We start from the raw sequence: 18,606 nt of genomic DNA, 5'->3' as shown, positions 1-18,606 counted from the left end.
TTGTAGAATTTTATGGCAACAACAACATGGAGAGCGGAGGATAGCTCTTCCCCCATCGACCACCAGCACATAAGGCCACTTGGATATCCAGAGATGGTCGAACAGAAAATCAAATTGACCACATCTGCATCCTCCGAAAATGGAGAAGGAGCCTTCTTGATGTCCGCAACAAACGAAGCGCAGACATTGTATTTGACCATCACCCCGTCCTTGGCGAGATACGAATGGGAATTGCGCGTGTCACACGGCGCGAGAAGAAAGTCGGGTGTCGATACGACGTCCGCCGGTTGGAAAATCCAGAGGTGAGAAAGGCATACATTGAACAGCTAGAATCCCGAGCCTTGGAATTGCCGACAGACGGACTAGTCGAAGAACAGTGGTGTGGAATCAAGAATGCCTTTATCACGACGAACCATGGTACTCTCGGTGAAGTTTGTGGAAGAAGAAGTGAATGGATGTCGGATGAAACTTGGAGGATGGTCAAAGATCGGAGAAAGGCGAAAGTCGGAATTGAGCAGGCATGTACCGGGTCAGCCAAAGCAGCCGCCCGCTTACGATATGCGGAGCTGGAAAAGGCAGTTAAACGAGCTTGTAGACGAGTCAAGAGAGCCTGGACAAACTCCTTAGCCGAAGAGGGAGAAAGAGCCGCCGCCATTGGAGATATCCGATTACTTTATGACATTTCTCGCCGCCTCAGTGGTGCAAGGCTAATGCAAGAATGCCGCTGAAAGACCGAGCAGGTCAGTTATTGACCGATCGATCCGATCAGCTCAAACGGTGGACTGAGCACTTCGAACAGCTCTTCCGAGTCACGAATATCGATGGCCAACAGAACCTGCAGCTCGAAGCGCCAACAGTAAGCCGCATAAATGGCGTCAACTCGGAAGCGCCTTCGTTGGCTGAAATAGAAGCGGCAATCAAAAACATGAAATCCAACAAAACACCTGGGATCGGTTGCATCCCTACTGAAATGCTGAAAGCCGACCCTGCCCTGTCAGCACAAATGTTGTACCGTCTTTTCGATGACATCTGGGATACTGCAACATTCCCGGCGGACTGAATGCAGAGTATCCTCATAAATGTCTCGAAGAAAGGAGACCTGACAGAGTGCGGTAACTGGCGAGGCATAACTTTGATCTGTACAACCCTCAAACTACACTGCAAAGTAATCCTGAACAGGATCCAGGAGAAAATCGACGCTACACTTCGACGGCAACAAGCTGGATTCCGATCTCCGATCCAAGCGATCATGTGTAGACTGTTTTGTTGTTTTGTGTCGACTGTTTTGCTCGCCCAAACACAACCGGATATGCAGAGCAAACTCGACGACCTCACCAAAGGTTCCAAGGCAGCAGGTCTCAAATTCAATGTCGGAAAGACCAAGTCGATGGAGATCAACACAGGAAATCCTTCCAGTTTCATGGTAGCTGGGCAACAAGTTGAGAAAGTTGAGTGCTTTCATTAGCTTGGTAGCAAGATAACGCCTGGTGGTGGTACCAGGAAAGACATCGAAACCCGGATCAGAAAGACCCGATAAGCGTTTGCGAGTCTCCGAAACATCTGGCGGTCACGCCAGATCTCTCTACGAACAAAAATCCGAATCTTCAACTCAAACGTCAAATCCGTATAGCTGTACGGGTGCGAAACTTGGTGCACATATGCGGTAACGACGCGAAAACTGCAAGTATTTGTAAACCGCTGCCTGCGGAATATCATCCGTGCTTGGTGGCCTGGCAACTGCACCTCGAATGAGGAACTCCACAGCCTGTGTCATCAAAGGGCGCTAGTAATCGAGATTCGGGAACGTAAGTGGAGATGGATTGGGCACACGCTGCGGAAAGATGAAAACGAGATTTGCAGAGAGGCGCTAGATTGGAATCCAGAAGGTCATCGAAGAAGAGGCAGACCCAGAAACTCGTGGCGGCGAAGTCTAGCCGCTGAAATCCGAACTGTCGACGAAAATCTTGACAGGAACCAGGTGAAGACGCTGGCTCCAGATTGTCAACAGTGGAGGTCTTTCACTACGGTCCTATGCACCGGAGGACCGGCGCGGGATCAATAAGTAAGTAAATATTGTCTGAGGGCAACACACGCTTCGGCCTAGCAGATATTCGTATGTATCTGCTACGTCTAAAAGTGAAAGGAGCATCGAGTTTTCTGGCCTGCGGGCCATAAGCATTCTGGCTAGCTTCTAGACCGAACCAACGAGAGAAGATGCCTGTTGTTACCTGATCCTGCTCCAACCACCAATAGAGCCAGCTAGCGAAGCTCGAAGGTTCAGCTACAGTCACGTGTCCCAGCAAGTTATTGAGGCTTTGGACTCATCATCACCCTAGAATACCCACCTGAGGTCACCAACCAGTTGCAACATACACTTCGAGTGTTCGCTACGAGCTGACAACGCAGACGACTTCGACAGCAGCACCAGAAAAAATAGTACCTGTGCGCTACCCAAGAATTCTGCTACCACACCCGCACCCACCCTAGAATCAAACACAAGTCGCTAAAAATAAAATTTTCAAGTTAGAGGACTTGTTCTTTTGCATTTAATTTAATATGTTTTTCCCAAGTTAAGTTGAAATGTTTTTATAAATTTACTAGCTGACCCGTTGTGCTTTGCTACACCTTCCGGAAATAAATGTAATTTGTAAAAATTTATTAAAATTTAGATTTTAGAGAGCATTGTTTTAAATCAAACCTCATCATACTTCAGAACCAACAACTTCGAAATGAGAGCTGCAGCTGCAGTTCTGAATAGCAATTTAAAGATGGTATATATTATTTACTGATCTCTAAACTCGTTTTTCAAGATCTGAAATTTGTACTCTGTACCCAAAAAAACCTTTTTAAATATCGTCCCTTCTTTGAAAAGCTGTTTATCTTAAATTTACATGGGAGCTCTCCCATTTTTTTCAATTTTGTCCCCCACTGCTTGAAGAAGGTAGGCAAATTTAACCGGCTCGATACCCAAACAGCACTTATCATGGCAATGAAAAATATATTAAATTAGTTTTGTATTAAATACAGTGCAAATTTCTTTTTTTTTTAAATAAATTTACTACGGTAAACATATAAATATTTAAAAAAATATCAGTTGCATCACTAAATAAGTTCTCAGCGTTTTTTTTTTATTTTTTCTTTGAAAGTCAAATTTTCAAAAATTTAGTTAAAAACAAATTTCTAAGTTTACATTTGTCCCGCATATTGGGGCAAGTGTCAATGCAAAGCTTATTTACAGATGCGTCAGAGTAATGGCTTTAAAATGGATTTAATACGAATTCCTGTTTTTTGTTTTATCAAGTTTCACTGATACCTCTGCAGTATTCCTGCAATATAAATTTATGTTTGTTACTCCACTTTTAACGAATGCTGTTCAAAGGGAATGACCTTCATTTACAAAGACATTTAAGAATTTTCAATATCCGCTGCAGTTTCAACATTCGGAATACCCCTTCTGGTCTTTCCAAAATATTGAATCATTTTGAAGATGAATTTCTTAAAAGTTCGACGTTTGCCCTTGCCCCACCGTGTAAGTTGACAGAGAGGAATATTGTTTTTAACACTTTAAGGGTAAACTAAAAATTTCTTTTAAAAATTTTGCGTCCAGTTGAATATCGGTTCTTAAGTCTCGCTTTTCAAAAACGAAGCGGATTAAAAGTCTCTTTTATGCAGCCATGTAACACAAAAACACTTTTCATGTTAAGTACGTACTTGAATTGGTATGTAAGCAAAAAGTACAATGGTTTTTTCAGAATTATTTAAAATAAAAAGCTCCCATTTTTATTTCTAAATTCGTTTCAGTTGTGTATTTGGGCCGAAGTAACAATTTCTAGAAGAAAACCTCATTTTTAATTTTTTTTAACAGAAAAAGTTGAACGTTTGAACATGTTCTAATGTTCCTTGAATGAAAAGTCGAATGCTACCTACATTAACACGAACTAAATATGGAAGTATTTTAGCAAATCTTTCAATTGGTTTTGATTCGATTAATAAAATACCAATCCGTGTCACATCTAGGCGTCATTTATTACCACGTGCTGTGTACAAATCAAATAAGCAAGAAAAAAACACACCTAGGTTGCATATCGCCCCACGTGTTTGAGAAACAGGCGCCTTATAGTTAAATTTTCCAGCAATCAATGAACAGTGTGCTTTGGTTACCATCCTCTTGCGACGACGTTTGCTCGCCCATGGAGACGAAAAACAAACCCCTCAAAGAAAATATGCTTGGTTGAGAAATACGCGCCAAAATATTCCTACTGATCAGTATGCTATGCCTGGGTTACTATCCTTTTGCGACGTTGGCCGCGACGCCTCGACCATAGAGACGAAAAACAAACCGCCCAAAGGAAAAAAAAATCTCAAGAAAATGGATGTCATGACTTTAATTTGTTTCGAAAAACTACAAATTCTGTATGGAAGCCTCTCCTTCCTTAAGTCGGATGGAGTTTTGACTATTACAGAAACCATCCCCGGCCTCAAAAACCCTCAGATGCCAGTTTTGACGATGATCGGTTCAGTAGTTTCCGAGTCTATAGGGAACAGACAGACAGACAAACATTCATTTTTATATATATAGATGTGAAAGAGTTGTGATAGTATTTTGTGTAAAGTTTGTCCGCGTAGGTCCTACGATTACCCAGTAGGGGAGAGGCGGGCTATATGCGCATATTAAGGAAAACCCTCATTTTCTCCCATATTCCGATAGATAGGAGTCTGAAAATTATATGCACATGAGCGGACATCTGTTTTCTATACGTTAGAGCACTTTTTCTGTTAAAATCTCTTACAGTTTTTGTGGAAATAATTTTATAATAAAAGAAGTCAAAATAGCCGATTTCCGAAACCGGCGGGCTAAATGCGCATATTTATGTTTTAAGCTATATTTCATTTACACTTGCAATATTTTGAAATTATTTAATTGAAAATGGTAGAAACGGATGTTAAGCATACGTCAAGGCTGAAATTTTTGTGAAATTTTTTACATCACTAGTTCTTTTGCATGAAACATAGTTAAGTATGCCATATGGCCATATTTCATGGTAATATTTGGTTTATATTGTATTTCTATCAGATCACTATGAAGTTCTTCTTTTTTCGCTGTAAGATCGTGGTTTGAGCGTAGATTGAAAGTTTAAATGAATGAAAGTAAAAAATTTATAAGAACAATCTATTTTTCTTGATATAGGCATTTAACCTGCCTTGATATGGGCATTCAGAACCTGTCTGTTATTCCAATATCTTATCATTTACAACTCTGCCAAAAGCTTCAATTTGTTGAATTTCCGATTTCTAGATGAATGAGAAAGAAAAACAATTAAAATTTTTGTTCACAGAATCTGTACGCACAATAATTAAAGTTCAATATATTATAACAAAACTGACAAAAATCTTGTTTGAATTTTTTAATTTTTTCGACTTTATATAACAATTTAATTTTTTCATGCCATGTGTTAAAAGCGTATTACCCTCAAACTGCACTGATTAGATATGATGAATCTTTAGCCATATCGTCAATCGGCTGTATGCGCATATTACCCAACATGCGCATTTAGGAACACTTCCCCCTAGTAAGCTGACTCTGAGACCCAGCTTGAGGAGTTTCTTACTACTGAGCTAGCTTGACGGGAGTTATTCTTAGTTACAGGGTATCCCGAGATGGTCGAACAGAAAATCAAATTGACCACATTTGCAAAAGCCAACCTTGGGAATTTTTATAACAACTTCTTTTTCCCCTGTGCGAACCCTTGGTTTGAAAATAGCGAGGTCTTCCCGTACAACAAATCAATCTATTACTAAGTACCTACTATATAAAAATGGAGGCGTTTTCTTTGTAACACCATCACGTATAAGCGATCGGTCGAAATGAAATGAAATTTGGTTTACGAGGGTTTATCAGGTCTGAGATTTTTTGAATAATAGTTTCAAGAATCTCACAATAAATGGAAAAGAGGTCTCAATACAAAATCAACTTAAAATGGGGCACAAGTCAAACAATTTTAAATCGATTTTACTAAAAACTGATTCACGAGCACGAAGAAGTTAAGCGCATGAAGGTGAAGTTAAACTTTTATAACGATTCATTAATTTAAAAGGTAAAACAAAGTTTACCGGGTCAGCTAGTATGATACATACCCATAGGAAAGGGCAAGGGGGGAGGCTGGTTGCTAAACTCCCCTCACTCATAAGCAAGCGAGGAATTTTACTCAACACTCAAAATTGGAAATTTCTAATCAAATTTGGATGATTGAGGTTTGGAGGATTGAGGTTGTCGACATTCAGGAAGTCTGGATCGGGGGGAAATCGAAAACCGGAAGCCGCTCAGACGACAAAGAAAGTTGCCGGTAATTTCAAGCGAAACCCCAAGATGCCACAAATAAGCTGGGTGTATCGTCTACAGCCGTGCATCGAGCCAAAAAACGATCCGGACAATCGACTTACAAGAAGGTAGTGACTCCAAATCGCGATGATAAACAAAATACGACGGCCAAAGCGCGATCCCGGATGCTGACGAAGTTTGACTGCGTGGTAATGGACGACGAAACCTACGTCAAAGCCGACTACAAGCAGCTTCCGGGATAGGAGTTTTATACGGCAAAAGGAAGGGGAAAGGTAGCAGATATTTTCAAGCACATGAAACTGTCAAAGTTCGCGAAGAAATATCTGGTTTGGCAAGCCATCTGTACCTGTGGCTTGAAAAGCAGCATTCTCATAGCTTCCGGGACTGTCAATCAAGAAATTTACTTGAAAGAGTGTTTGAATAAACGTCTGCCGCCTTTCCTGAAGAGACACGATTGTTCCGTTCTGTTTTTGCCGGATTTGGCATCTTGCCATTACGGTAAAAAGGCCATGGAGTGGTACGCCGCCAACAACGTGCAGGTGGTTCCCAAGGACAAGAACCCTCCCAACACGCCAGAGTTCCGCCCAATTGCGAAATACTGGGCTATTGTCAAGCAGAACCTAATGAAGACCAAAAAATCTGCTAAGGACGAGCAGCAGTTCAAGGCAAACTGGCTTTCTGCGGTGAAGAAAGTGGACAAGGTGGCTGTACAAAATCTGATGGCAGGGGTTAAGGTAAGGCCCGGCAATTCGGATTTGGAAAAGCGGAAGCCTAACTGAATATTTTTCCTAAATTTTATACTTATTAAACTTGAAAAAGAAATTTAATTTGATTTTTTAAATAAACGATTTCACCGATTTACACGCGTTTTCCCTTGACCAAATTTTGACCGTATCACCCTTTAGCAGGGAAAACCGCACGGACAAAATATTCAGCAGTTGTTAGAAAATAGACAGTTTTTTGGAGAAGTCAACCGAAACTGACTCAAATAAATCTTAGCGCCCTAAAACCCCTCCAATTCGTAAGACAGATTAGTATTCTTGACGACAATTTTTCGAAAGCCATTTTGACACATTGTCAGTAATATTAGAAATTTGAGTGTGTTTTGAAATAATGAAACCGCTGAAGCATTTCTCTTAGTTTTAATCGTTTCGTTCGTACGATAAGTTTTTAATCATCAGCCTTCAATAAAAAGATAAACAAATTTCAAAACACGTCTCCATATTAACATGGTTATATTTCATCTTTTAACACACGCTTATCAAATATTACAAAACACATGCAAGTTTCCCGGAAACTGCATTTTTACAGCCGATATTTGGCAGCCCGCAGAATCGGAAACTTTTCGTTGGCGCAGCTTCCCCGGAAGTCGTCGAAGGACAGCTCACTGATGGCAATACCTCCGAGGCTCTTCTGCTTCACGTAGCCAGCCTTGTTGGATGCCGAATCCGGATCTTCGTAGGAAATCCACAAACCATGTTCCCCATTGCTGTCGGGCAACCGGAAGGCATACGGTCCGAATCGTTTGGTCGGATCGCCAACCTTGCGTAGCGGGGCATCGGCTCCCTTGAGGCCGGAGTTGGCTGGGTTCGGTAGCTTCTGGCAAGTTTCGGCCCAGCTGTAGTAGCCTTCCTGCTGCACGTAGGGTCCCGCCGGAGCAGCTCCATCAGCTACCAGGGGTGGCGTTCCGGTGATGCCGGAGTCCGAGTTCAGCTTCCAACCGCGACCATGAGTCGGAATCGTTACGATCAGCTTGGACGAGGGCGCGTTGGCTCCGAGCCTGCGAAAAGTGAAGGTTATAGTGAAATTTATTGATTTTCTCTTCTTCGGGTAAAAGACCGTGAAAATCTTACCATAGCTTCACCAACCCATCGACGTTGTTTCCAGGAACACGCTCGTTGAGCTCTTGAATCGGGGCAGCGTAGTCAGCTTCTTTGGGATTGCGCTCCGGTGTCTGCATATCGTATGCTCCAATGTTTACAAAGTCCAAATAGTTGATGATGGCCGGGATGTCGAAGAAGGTGCTGGAGTTGACATGTGGCAGCACAGTGATTCCGAGCTGGTAATTGTCCGACCGGAAGGCATTCTTCATCTCCCGCAGCAGTGCGGTGAACTCCTCTCGATGTTCATCGGCCTTCTCGTCCAGGACGCTATCTCCGGAGAAAACTTTCTTGAATCCCTTCCAGAGTTTGCCGGCGGTCGAGTGCTTCTTGACCGGTTTGTTCTGAGGCCACTGCCATGCCAGATCGATTCCGTCGAACTCGTAGGTCTTCACAATGCTGTAGACACTGTTGATGAAGGTAATCCGAGCAGCTCCGGATTCGAGTAGGTCCAAATATTTGGGTGAGGGAGCCGCAAACCGGTAGCCACCGATTCCGAGTAGGACTTTCAGTGCCGGATATTTACGCTTAAGCTGGGTCACCTGCCGGTAGTAACCCTTCCCGGTGTCCAAATCCAGATTCGGGTTCCGGGAGACGGCTTTGTTCGAATCCGGATCGATGGCCGCATAGCCGTAGATCAGATGGGTACAGAATGGCAGCGCCGTTTCGATGTCAGCCAGGCCGACTTTTGCCAGACCTATTCGTGGAATAGAAACAAAAATAAGACATTTAGTTTGTTATCAGTTTTATGTTTTCTTCCTCACATTCGAACAGAGAAAGATGGAGTGGGAAGCTTATTCATTGATTGTGAAATTACCGGTTGACCTTCCCCCAGAGAGGGTTATCAACTGAAATGGCTATGAAATCACCGGCGATTCGGTGAATTAGTTGAAAAATCACAATTTTTAAGCAATGCTCTATTCATCTCGCCTATTTGTGCAAGTAACGAATGATGGTGTTTCTCAGCTGTAGAAAACAACTTCATTCTTTAAAACTATTTTTTAATGAATTTATGAAAATTCACATTGATTGAAGCTGTTTCGATGGATGGATGGACGGATAAGAGAGGATGGTGTCGTAAAATGCCGGCTAAACACGCTTCACAACTTCAGTTTGTTTACCTATAAACATCTCTGTGTGCCTCTTTCGATAAGCAAATTCGGACCGGTTCCGAGAGGTCATCAACGTTTATTTAAGGCGATTCACAGAACTGTTTGTTTTGCTCCTACAGTGAAGTTACTAGAATCGGATTATGTTTTTGTGGCTTATTGATAGTCGACATTCGATTTACTCATATTGTCTTTTTTTTTATCATGTTCTTATTATTCAGGAGCCAATTTTAATTTGAAATATTTTCGGCGGGCAAAAAAACAATAATTATTTATGAATAGTTAATAGAGCTGTAGTAGCGTCAAATTTTTAACGAAAACAGAAAATGGAAAAAGGAAAAATTCAAACGAATTCATGTGTTTGAAGAAATCAAAAATTGAACAACGTTCTTAAAGAAAATACCAGCCGGTACATCAAAAAATCTTTATTATTTTTGAATAATTTTAATATTTGAATCAATTCTTGTGGAGCTGAACCACAGGATAACTTAAAGTAAGACAAATATAATTTAAGGAAATCGCTATCTTCTCAGTGTTGGACGTTTAATCGTTGTTGAAATTTATGGACTTAAAATTCCATTTTCTCTGCGCATTTTCGAAAAGTTTTTTCACTATTAAATTTAGAGATCAACCGAATAGTGATATTCGGCGAACGGCCGAATACCGAATACTGACCTTTTCAACTATTCGGCCAAACAAATATTCGATTGAATATTCTGTAAAGTGTTTTTGAAAAAAAATCAAAAGCAATTATTTCAAATGCCTTCTATTTCTTCCATCTTATGCCTCATTCCCCTCATGTTTTAGAGTCGATTTTTCTCAACCAGTGAAGATCTTACTGATTCTTGAATGGGTCTCTCGTTTATGCAAGATTTCAAGAGACGATTTTCAAAATGTCATAACTCACTAGAAGGACATGACTTGTCGCTTCTAAGGCGTCTATCCGAAAGAGAATTAATTCCAGTGAAATCTGGGACATAACATGTTGAAACAGGTGCCAAGAAATTTTAAATTGCATATTTATAAAACATATCTTTAAAAAAGTAGTGTAAAAGAACTATGGACCTCAACCTTAAGCATATAATACTTTCCAATGCACGTTTTTGCACGGCCAGACACATTTGAACGATTTTGTTTGAATTTTTTTTGAAAAAATTGTGCAAATCTAAAAAAGACTCCCAATAGTTCCAATTCCAAACCATGTAAAAATAATGAGCTGGGTTTAAATCGTATCTAAGCGTCTGAAAAATTGATGATCATTATTCAATTAATTCTAAAAAATCGTTTTCGGACACAAAAACTAATACTTTTCAAAGAGGAATTCGAGTTTTTCTTAATTTAATTTAGCAAATGATTAGCATAAATTCGAGAAGAAATACGAAAAGTTTTCAACACTATCTGGGCATACGGGTCTGATTTGGTTTATCTTGAATTCATCCAAAAAAAACTGGAATACTTCATAGATAATCTAAGGATAAAGCGATATTTGTCAGCACTCTTTAGTACGATCCACAGTGAAAGATACACGGATGCACCTTAGATAAATTTACTGATACCTTAAATTTTTGGTTTTTGGGTAGCTTTTCCAAAATTACTTTTTGATATTTCATAAATTATTCAACATCATTTGAAAAATTTCACAAACCTTATATTGTTTAAATTTAAACCATAAATATTCGGCCTATTACTAATGTGGATTGCACTCTGTTAAAGTCTTTTTCACATAGCATATGGTCGGATAAAATAGATCATTTCTCCGCGAAGAAATAACGTACAACAAAAGTAAAAATGTCATTTTGTAGGGTTTTTATTGCACTTTAAGGAGAAAAAAATACATTTAAATCATTCTTAAACTTTTCGGATAAATTTTTGAACTTTTTTTGTGATACCACCCATCATTTTCTGCACAGTACTGCTGGTAACCTCATTCGCCATCTTGTTCCACCACTTTTCCATTTGAGCGGGTTTTTTCATGGTTTTACCACATTTCTTCAGTTTTCCCTTAACTATTGCCCAATATTTTTCGATGGGACGAAAATCCGGACAGTTTGATTGATTGATACTTTTTTCAGCAAAATCGATCAACTTCTCCTTATACCATTTAACGACATTCCGGCTGTAGTGGCAGCTTGCCAGGTCCGGCCATCCGTTGTACTTGGTCAACAATTTCTCGTACAACTTCCTTGCCCTGGTTTTGGCAACCAGGTTTTGTTTCAGCGTCCTGTTGGGGTGTTTGCATGCATGATACGACCGCAAGCCTTTTCGCAAACAATTCGTCGAGCTGTAGGTACTGTGGTTCGTCTTGAACTTTTTCGCCAAATCACGCAAGGAGATTCCAGGATTATTGTGAACTAATCGAATTACCATTGCTCGCAGCTTCCGGTCATATGTTCCACTTTTACGCCTGATTTGTATTGCTCGATCCATCCGGTAACGTTGCAGCACCGAATTTACAGTCGATTTCGGATGTTTCAGGAATTTCGCGATCTTTCCTGCTGACCACGTCGGTTTCCCTACGTGAGTGTGCAAAATTTTCTCTCGCTTTTCGCGTTCCATCGCCACTTTTGATTGACTGCTTCAATTTTGATGAAATTTTCACCGCTATGTAAACAAACAATCCGGATCAAAACACTGTCAATAGATTCGCGATGTGACAACTAGGGGCGCTGCAGTAAATGAAAAGATGCGACCAGATTCTATGTGAAACAGACTTTATGTAGTGAGCCAACTTGGTTGAATGATTCAACTGAATCAATGCAATCGAAACTTTTAATCTACCGTGGTTGAATTTAAAGGATTTTTTCAATGGATTTGATTATTTTTTGTAAATAAAATCAAACCATATTTCAAAGCAACATCTCTTTCGGAAACCATGTTTAATAGTTCATCGAAACGCATTGAAATTTTATCGGTAGTTTGAATAAAATATATTGAAATTTTAAAGTAATGACCTTTGCATCACCGAATGTTCTGCAAAAAAAAATCTATTATGTATATTAGACTAGTTCACTTTTCGGCTTTTTTCGCTGATCACAACGCCACTTACAGGGTTTGATCCTCATTCATTTTCAAGAACTCTGGCCAAATTTGAGCTCATTTGAGTAAGTTTCCAGCGTGCGCTAGAAGTTTTATTGAAAAAAGTCCATTTTTCTGGAAAATTTTCGTAGATGTGTTCTAGCAAGCTGTTGTTAATATAAAATGATAATTTTATAGTGCTCGGTGATTGGTATGACAAGCATTCAAATGGACCTGTTTTAGATAATTGACTAAATCAAACCGAAAAATTTAAAAATTCATAAACTACCAACTTTTACAGAAAATTTACTTACAAGTTAAGAGCTTAAAATCAGTAGTAAATAGAAAAAAGAAATTTTCGATATAAAATTTTCATAAAAAGATAGCCTTATTTATAACCTTTAATTTGATGTATAACACTTAATTATCGCAACAGTACAAGCAAAGATATTCGAACATTCACATCACATTCTTTGAATCATAATGTTGTCTCCATTCAAGTTTTAGCATCATGCAACCTGCAAAACGTGGCATCAAGAGGACTTGCTTACAACTTGATCAAAGCGCGCGCTTTTTTCAACTCCTGGCCCCGTCATGGGGTACTTGATTGAATAAAATATCCTTTCTTGTGCACAAGTTGGTGTGGAGCAAACTTGAATGAAAAATATTTTATCAAATCAAATTTGTTGCATAGATATTTGAATAACTTTGCTAGCACTCTTGCGATCATTATGTGTTACACATCAAATTAAAGGTTATAAATAAGGCTATCTTTTTATGAAAAGTTTATATCGAAAACATTTTTTTTCTATTTACTACTGATTTTAAGCTCTCAACTTGTAAGTAAATTTTCTGTAAAAGTTGGTAGTTTGTGAATTTTTAAATTTTTTCGGTTTGATTTAGTCAATTATCTAAAACAGGTCCATACGAATGCTTGTCATACCAATCACCGAGCACTATAAAATTATCATTTTATATTAACAACAGCTTGCTAGAACACATCTACGAAAATTTTCCAGAAAAATGGACTTTTTTCAATAAAACTTCTAGCGCACGCTGGAAACTTACTCAAATGAGCTCAAATTTGGCCAGAGTTCTTAAAAATGAATGAGGATCAAACCCTGTAAGTGGCGTTGCGATCAGCGAAAAAAGCCGAAAAGTGAACTAGTCTAATGTATATAGACCAAATTATGATCAAGGTTCCCGAAATAACAGAAAAATCTAAAATTTCACAGAATTAGAGCCCTTTTTCTTCATCATTTTCATCACAGAATCTGTGTCACAGAACACACAATTTTAGAAATATTCACAAAGTTCATGAAAGATTTTTCGATTTTTTTTTATGTCAATATAAATATTGGATGATTTGTCTTTGAATTGGAATATATGATAAAAGTTGTAATGTCCATTGATTTTTCTTAAGTAAAGTGAAAAAAGACGCAATTCGACATGACTTTTGAATGAAATTAAAAGCAAAATCATCACAGAAAACTGTCACAGAATTTTTGGGTAAAATCACAGGAAGTCAGAATTTTTTTTCGTCAAAACACAGAATTTTTTTTCGGCAACCTAGCTCAGCTTACATGAAGTCGTAATAGAAATGTTAATCCAAATCGAATATTTAGACGTTTTAAATGACCATCGTAAGCAAGTTGATATTGAGTGATTTTCTATCATTCATTAAGGACAAACTTTTCCCGTAAATAGTTGAGTCGGATAGCAGTTTAGTCAATTCGTGAATATGTCTTCAAAAAGTTGGGAATATAATAATTTGACATGTACGATTTGAGTGATCTGATTTTACGATAAATGGACCACCCCATCGATTGAAACTCTATTCGATCTTTTCCTTTCTTACTTTGACCGGTTCGTAAAAACAAAATCTCACCTATAGAGCTATAGCGTAGATCATATCAATTGATGAGTTGGCGTCGTGGTAAGATACTGGACAGCGAACTCGGAGAACTGGAGTGCAGTTTTTGATTTTACTCAAATTAATTAAATCGAATCGTTGAAATCCTGTCACTGTAGCTTTATGCTATTTTGGTAAGATTTATACAATCTTTTCATCTGGTATATTTGTTTGAATAATTCTGTTGTTCCTGCGATATTAGACTGAGTCGATTTGGGATCATTTTTGAATTTCCCAAACCCTGGGGTCTTAAAAGCTTCGTCTTGGCCCTAAACTCATCCATGATTTTTTGCCGAATTTTCAAGTAACGTTTACATGAGTAAATTAGGACTTTTAGGTTTGTATGGGAAAATTGAATATTTTTTACTGAAAAATCAACATCGATTTTGTTTCTTCTGTGGAATCTGTGGAATGGTGGTTTTTGTGCCAATTTATAAAATTCCGAAGGGAAATTTTCCGCTGAACAACTTTGTCAAAGACCGTAACTTTGTATCTTATTTGACAAAAAAGTTATTAGCAGTTTAATAGAGGTATGTCTTTTCGCATTGATAAACTGCTTTTAAACTGCTAATAACTTTTTTGTATAATAAGATACGAAGTTACGGTCTTCGACAAAGTTGTTCGGCGGGAAATTTCCCTTCGGAGTTTTATAAATTGGCACAACATCCATTAGCTGGCTCAGTCCCACAGAAGAAACAAAATCGATGTTGATTTTTCAGTACAAAAAATTCAATTTTCCCATACAAACCTAAAAGTCCAAATTTACTCATGTAAACGTTACTTAAAAATTCGGCAAAAAATCATGGATGAGTTTTGGACCAAGACGAAGTTTTTAAGACCCCAGGGTTTGGGAAATTCAAAAATGACCCCAAATCGACTCAGTCTACTGCGATATACCCCCTTAAATGTTTGCTGGGGCAACTTTCTAAAAAAGACACCAAAGTGGGCAAATCACTCCTTAAAGAGTTATGAAAGAAATAATAAGGCTATTATTTTTTCAAAATTCAAAAACATAGGTAAAATGTTCTCATGTTTTTAAGCTTCTCTTAGCTGTTACTTTTGAGAACTGCTAGTCAAAAGTTTTCATTAGTATGGATTGTTAGATGAACATATATTGAAACATCCTGCACAAAAAGTAAGTAAAAATAATAAATGGCTATGTTTTATTGCCTTGTTATATTACTGGGCCCCGTCTAAAGGTGGGGTTGGGCACTAGAGGGTTGATATTAGGGTGGTCTAAACGGTTTTACCGAAACCGGTAAATCCGTGTATTTTCCAATACCGGAAATATCGACTTTTGGGACAGTAAATCGGGATTCCGGTAAATTTTTCATCATTCTTTGGCACTGTTATAAAATTGGAAAAAAATGCTAAATGTTTTTTTTACCAAATGTGTATGAGTAAAAATACTCATAGTTTGTCCAATCAGTTTCAAACTCTAAACTCGTTGAACCTTACTTGATGTAACTTTTTGTACCAAACAGTGGCGTTCAAAAGAGCATTGAAAAGCTGCTACTTCCCTCTCTGATGATATTTTTTCATGAAACTTTACACATTTCAGTTCAGCTATTGAACTAATGCTCCACAACATTTAAAGACTGTACAAATGTACAATTGCTGAAAAAAGATACAGCTACAAGAAATTTGAGATTGCTTCACAATATTCCGTGTATTATACATTGAAAAACTGGAATTTGGTCAAAAGATGCAAAAATGTTTTATCTTTAAACAATAATCTGTAATTTTGTTAGTCAACCAAAAAAGTTGCGAAAGTATTTTGAGTTTTGTGTTGTAGTTAACAACCTAAGTTATTTATTTTTATTTTTTTTTTTTTGTATTTCAAATTTCATATCATTTTCATGAAAGACTATGAAAACTTTTACTAAATCTGTACAATCTGTTCTTCAATCTGAATTCGTCATTAAAAATATATGAAACATCTATAGTTTCTGAAACCTCAATGCGAATTTAAAATAATAAAATGACGATGATAAATATTATGATTGTCATGAGTATGATGTTAGATTTATTACAAACGAATAATTGAGAGGCATTGAATTTGATTTGAAAAAAAAACTGGTTAATCCGACCACCCTAGTTGATATCCAAAACAGTAACCCTGGTCTATATGGCCCGAACCGGCTTATTGTTCAGTTTTTGCTGGGTGAATCTGGTTACCCTATTCAAAAATCTTAAAATGAGAAATTGTAGAGCATTGCAGGAAAAATAAAAAAAAATTCTGTACACCGCAGAGGAAGTTTAAAGTTGGATGGAGACTTTATTTGGTCTTGATGTTTTTATTTATCCACTTTTCTTCTTCTAAGAGACTTAATAAAAACGCTGTCTCAACTAAACGTGGAAAACACGTCGTCGTAGAAAATAGAAGAAAAATAATAGGGCACTGGAAACCTGCCACTTGTGTCGTTCGGATAAAAAAAAATCGTACAAGAAATTATTGATGCAAACTTTCCACAGCGGACCCCATTTGTTTTCTTTTAGGCAACAACACTACGACTTCCCTCTGTCAAACCATTGTCTAAGCATTGACTAAACTAATCGCTTATTAGTCCAAGCTAACATTTGGTTAGCGAATCAACTTTAGTGAGCCAGCGGATAAGAAAGTTTAGTTTGTTTTTAGTTCCGCTAAGTGGAGTATACGAAATACGAAATACGGTGAACGAAACAAGCATAAGAAAGAAGTTCTTAGTAGAATCATCAAAATTTTCTTCTACAATTGGTTTCAAATAGTAAATCGCATACCTGAAGCACAAGTTTACTTTCATGTATTTCATATTTTAACAAAATCAAGAATATTTTTTGAAGTTTGCTACGCACAAGTAAATAAATGATAGTGCTTCTACGAACTTTTCGAATAGATCACTACATTTTTAGGTGTTTTTTGATATTCCATAAGGTTTTAATGGGTTTCTACGAGATTTTCCTCTGACACTCACAAATTCGACCCTTGAGCTAAATATTACTTTATGAGATTGCATAATTTCTTGATGAACATTACAAAAGATGGGCATTTTACTACAATTGAGTTGATTGAGTTAAATAAGAGGAGCATATCAAAGTGAGAATGGGTACATTAAACTAAAATTTAATACCTAGCTGATAGTTTAAAAGATTTAATAACCAACATCTGTTGAACGGAGGCGTAATTTTCTCCAAGGTGGTCCAATTAGCAGTAATTCACACTTCCAGAATAGTCAACCGTAGTAATGAGTCATCATTCTAATTTAAATTTAAACACCACATGATCAGAGTTTAGTCGCCGCTACTAGAGAATTAAACAACCGTCAACTGTCACGGAAGACGGGAACTTTTTCAGAACAATAAATCTTTGCATTCAAAAGTCACCGGCTTCGAAACGCGCCGGTTGAGGAAATATTTAAGTATCAACACGGAGTGTGAAAATAAAGGGGAAATAAACCACGGCCAAACAAGATGGCCCCAGTCCAGCTGCTTTTGTATGACATCACAGAAAACAACACCTCTCGTATAAAACCAATCATCATCGATCAGTCGAAGAACGTTACAATACCTTCGATCAGGAAGTTGCCCCCGTCGTAATAGCACAGAACCTTCGATGTCGACGTTTGGCCATGGCCGATTACGGCAAGCCCGGCTAGGATCAATCCGAGAGCGATCAGCTTCATCGTCACTCGCACTTCCTCCCTCTCGAAGTAACCAGACACAACCGACTAGGAGACGCACTTGAACTTGATTACACTTTGAGTAGAACACAGAACACAGGAAAGTTGGACAACCACACCGGTAGAATTCGGAACGACAACTGAACCTAATCTACCGGTGATTTGAAGTTTTATATTGGGGAACTATTTGCTTTGAAGCTGTGTTTGTAAGCTTACTGGAGCGTCTGAGAACTCGATCGGGTTAGTTATTTAAAATGATCGATCCAAACATGAATAATAGTTTCTTCAAAAAACTTGAAATAGGACAGTGATATTATCATCCAATTATTGACTATCCAGAACTATTTCAATTTTATATTTTTAAAGTAAAAATTTCACCAAGAAAACCTATAATCGGACAGGAAAAATCATGAAGCTGAATAGGGGATCTTTTGAGTGACGATGAACACCGGCCGCCACCTCTTGATTTCGACTAGAGAAGGTAAATATTTTGATTGTGCTTGTGATTTACACTAACGATCAAAAGATTAAGGCCCTGTTTGTTGATTCGAAATCTATAATTATTAGTAGTGCAGTTTTTAACAAAATTGTAATTTTTTTTCGAATTTTGAATACTCCTTTTCGCCAAAATGACAAAAATGACAAAAATGACAAAAATGACAAAAATGACAAAAATGACAAAAATGACAAA

The 18,606-nt window shown here is 38.0% G+C and overlaps 1 protein-coding gene across 1 annotated transcript; it reads right to left on the bottom strand.

Moving 5' to 3' along the window:
• Positions 1 to 7,544: 7,544 nt before the first annotated feature.
• Positions 7,545 to 18,061, bottom strand: LOC129744764 (chitinase-like protein Idgf4). The gene is made up of 3 exons (XM_055737461.1): positions 17,804 to 18,061; positions 8,194 to 8,917; positions 7,545 to 8,120 (listed from the first exon to the last, which is right to left on the bottom strand). Exons 1-3 carry the CDS (start codon positions 17,916 to 17,918, stop codon positions 7,646 to 7,648), a joined length of 1,314 nt encoding a protein of 437 aa, XP_055593436.1. The 5' UTR covers positions 17,919 to 18,061; the 3' UTR covers positions 7,545 to 7,645.
• Positions 18,062 to 18,606: the final 545 nt, after the last annotated feature.

The sequence above is a fragment of the Uranotaenia lowii genome, chromosome 2 (genome assembly GCF_029784155.1).
Source record: "Uranotaenia lowii strain MFRU-FL chromosome 2, ASM2978415v1, whole genome shotgun sequence".
Lineage (NCBI taxonomy): Eukaryota > Metazoa > Arthropoda > Insecta > Diptera > Culicidae > Uranotaenia > Uranotaenia lowii.
Note: the sequence above shows the minus strand (reverse complement) of the source record. Positions and strands in the feature narration are given on the sequence as shown.

Bases quoted from the DNA above. Each gene is read 5' to 3' on its own strand.
- LOC129744764 (XM_055737461.1), bottom strand. From the start codon at position 17,918: ATGAAGCTGATCGCTCTCGGATTGATCCTAGCCGGGCTTGCCGTAATC. The intron at 8,918-17,803 runs GTATTGTAACGT...TTCCACGAATAG, and splicing joins GGGCAACTTCCTGATCGAAG to GTCTGGCAAAAGTCGGCCTG. The intron at 8,121-8,193 runs GTAAGATTTTCA...CACTTTTCGCAG, and splicing joins GATGGGTTGGTGAAGCTATG to GCTCGGAGCCAACGCGCCCT.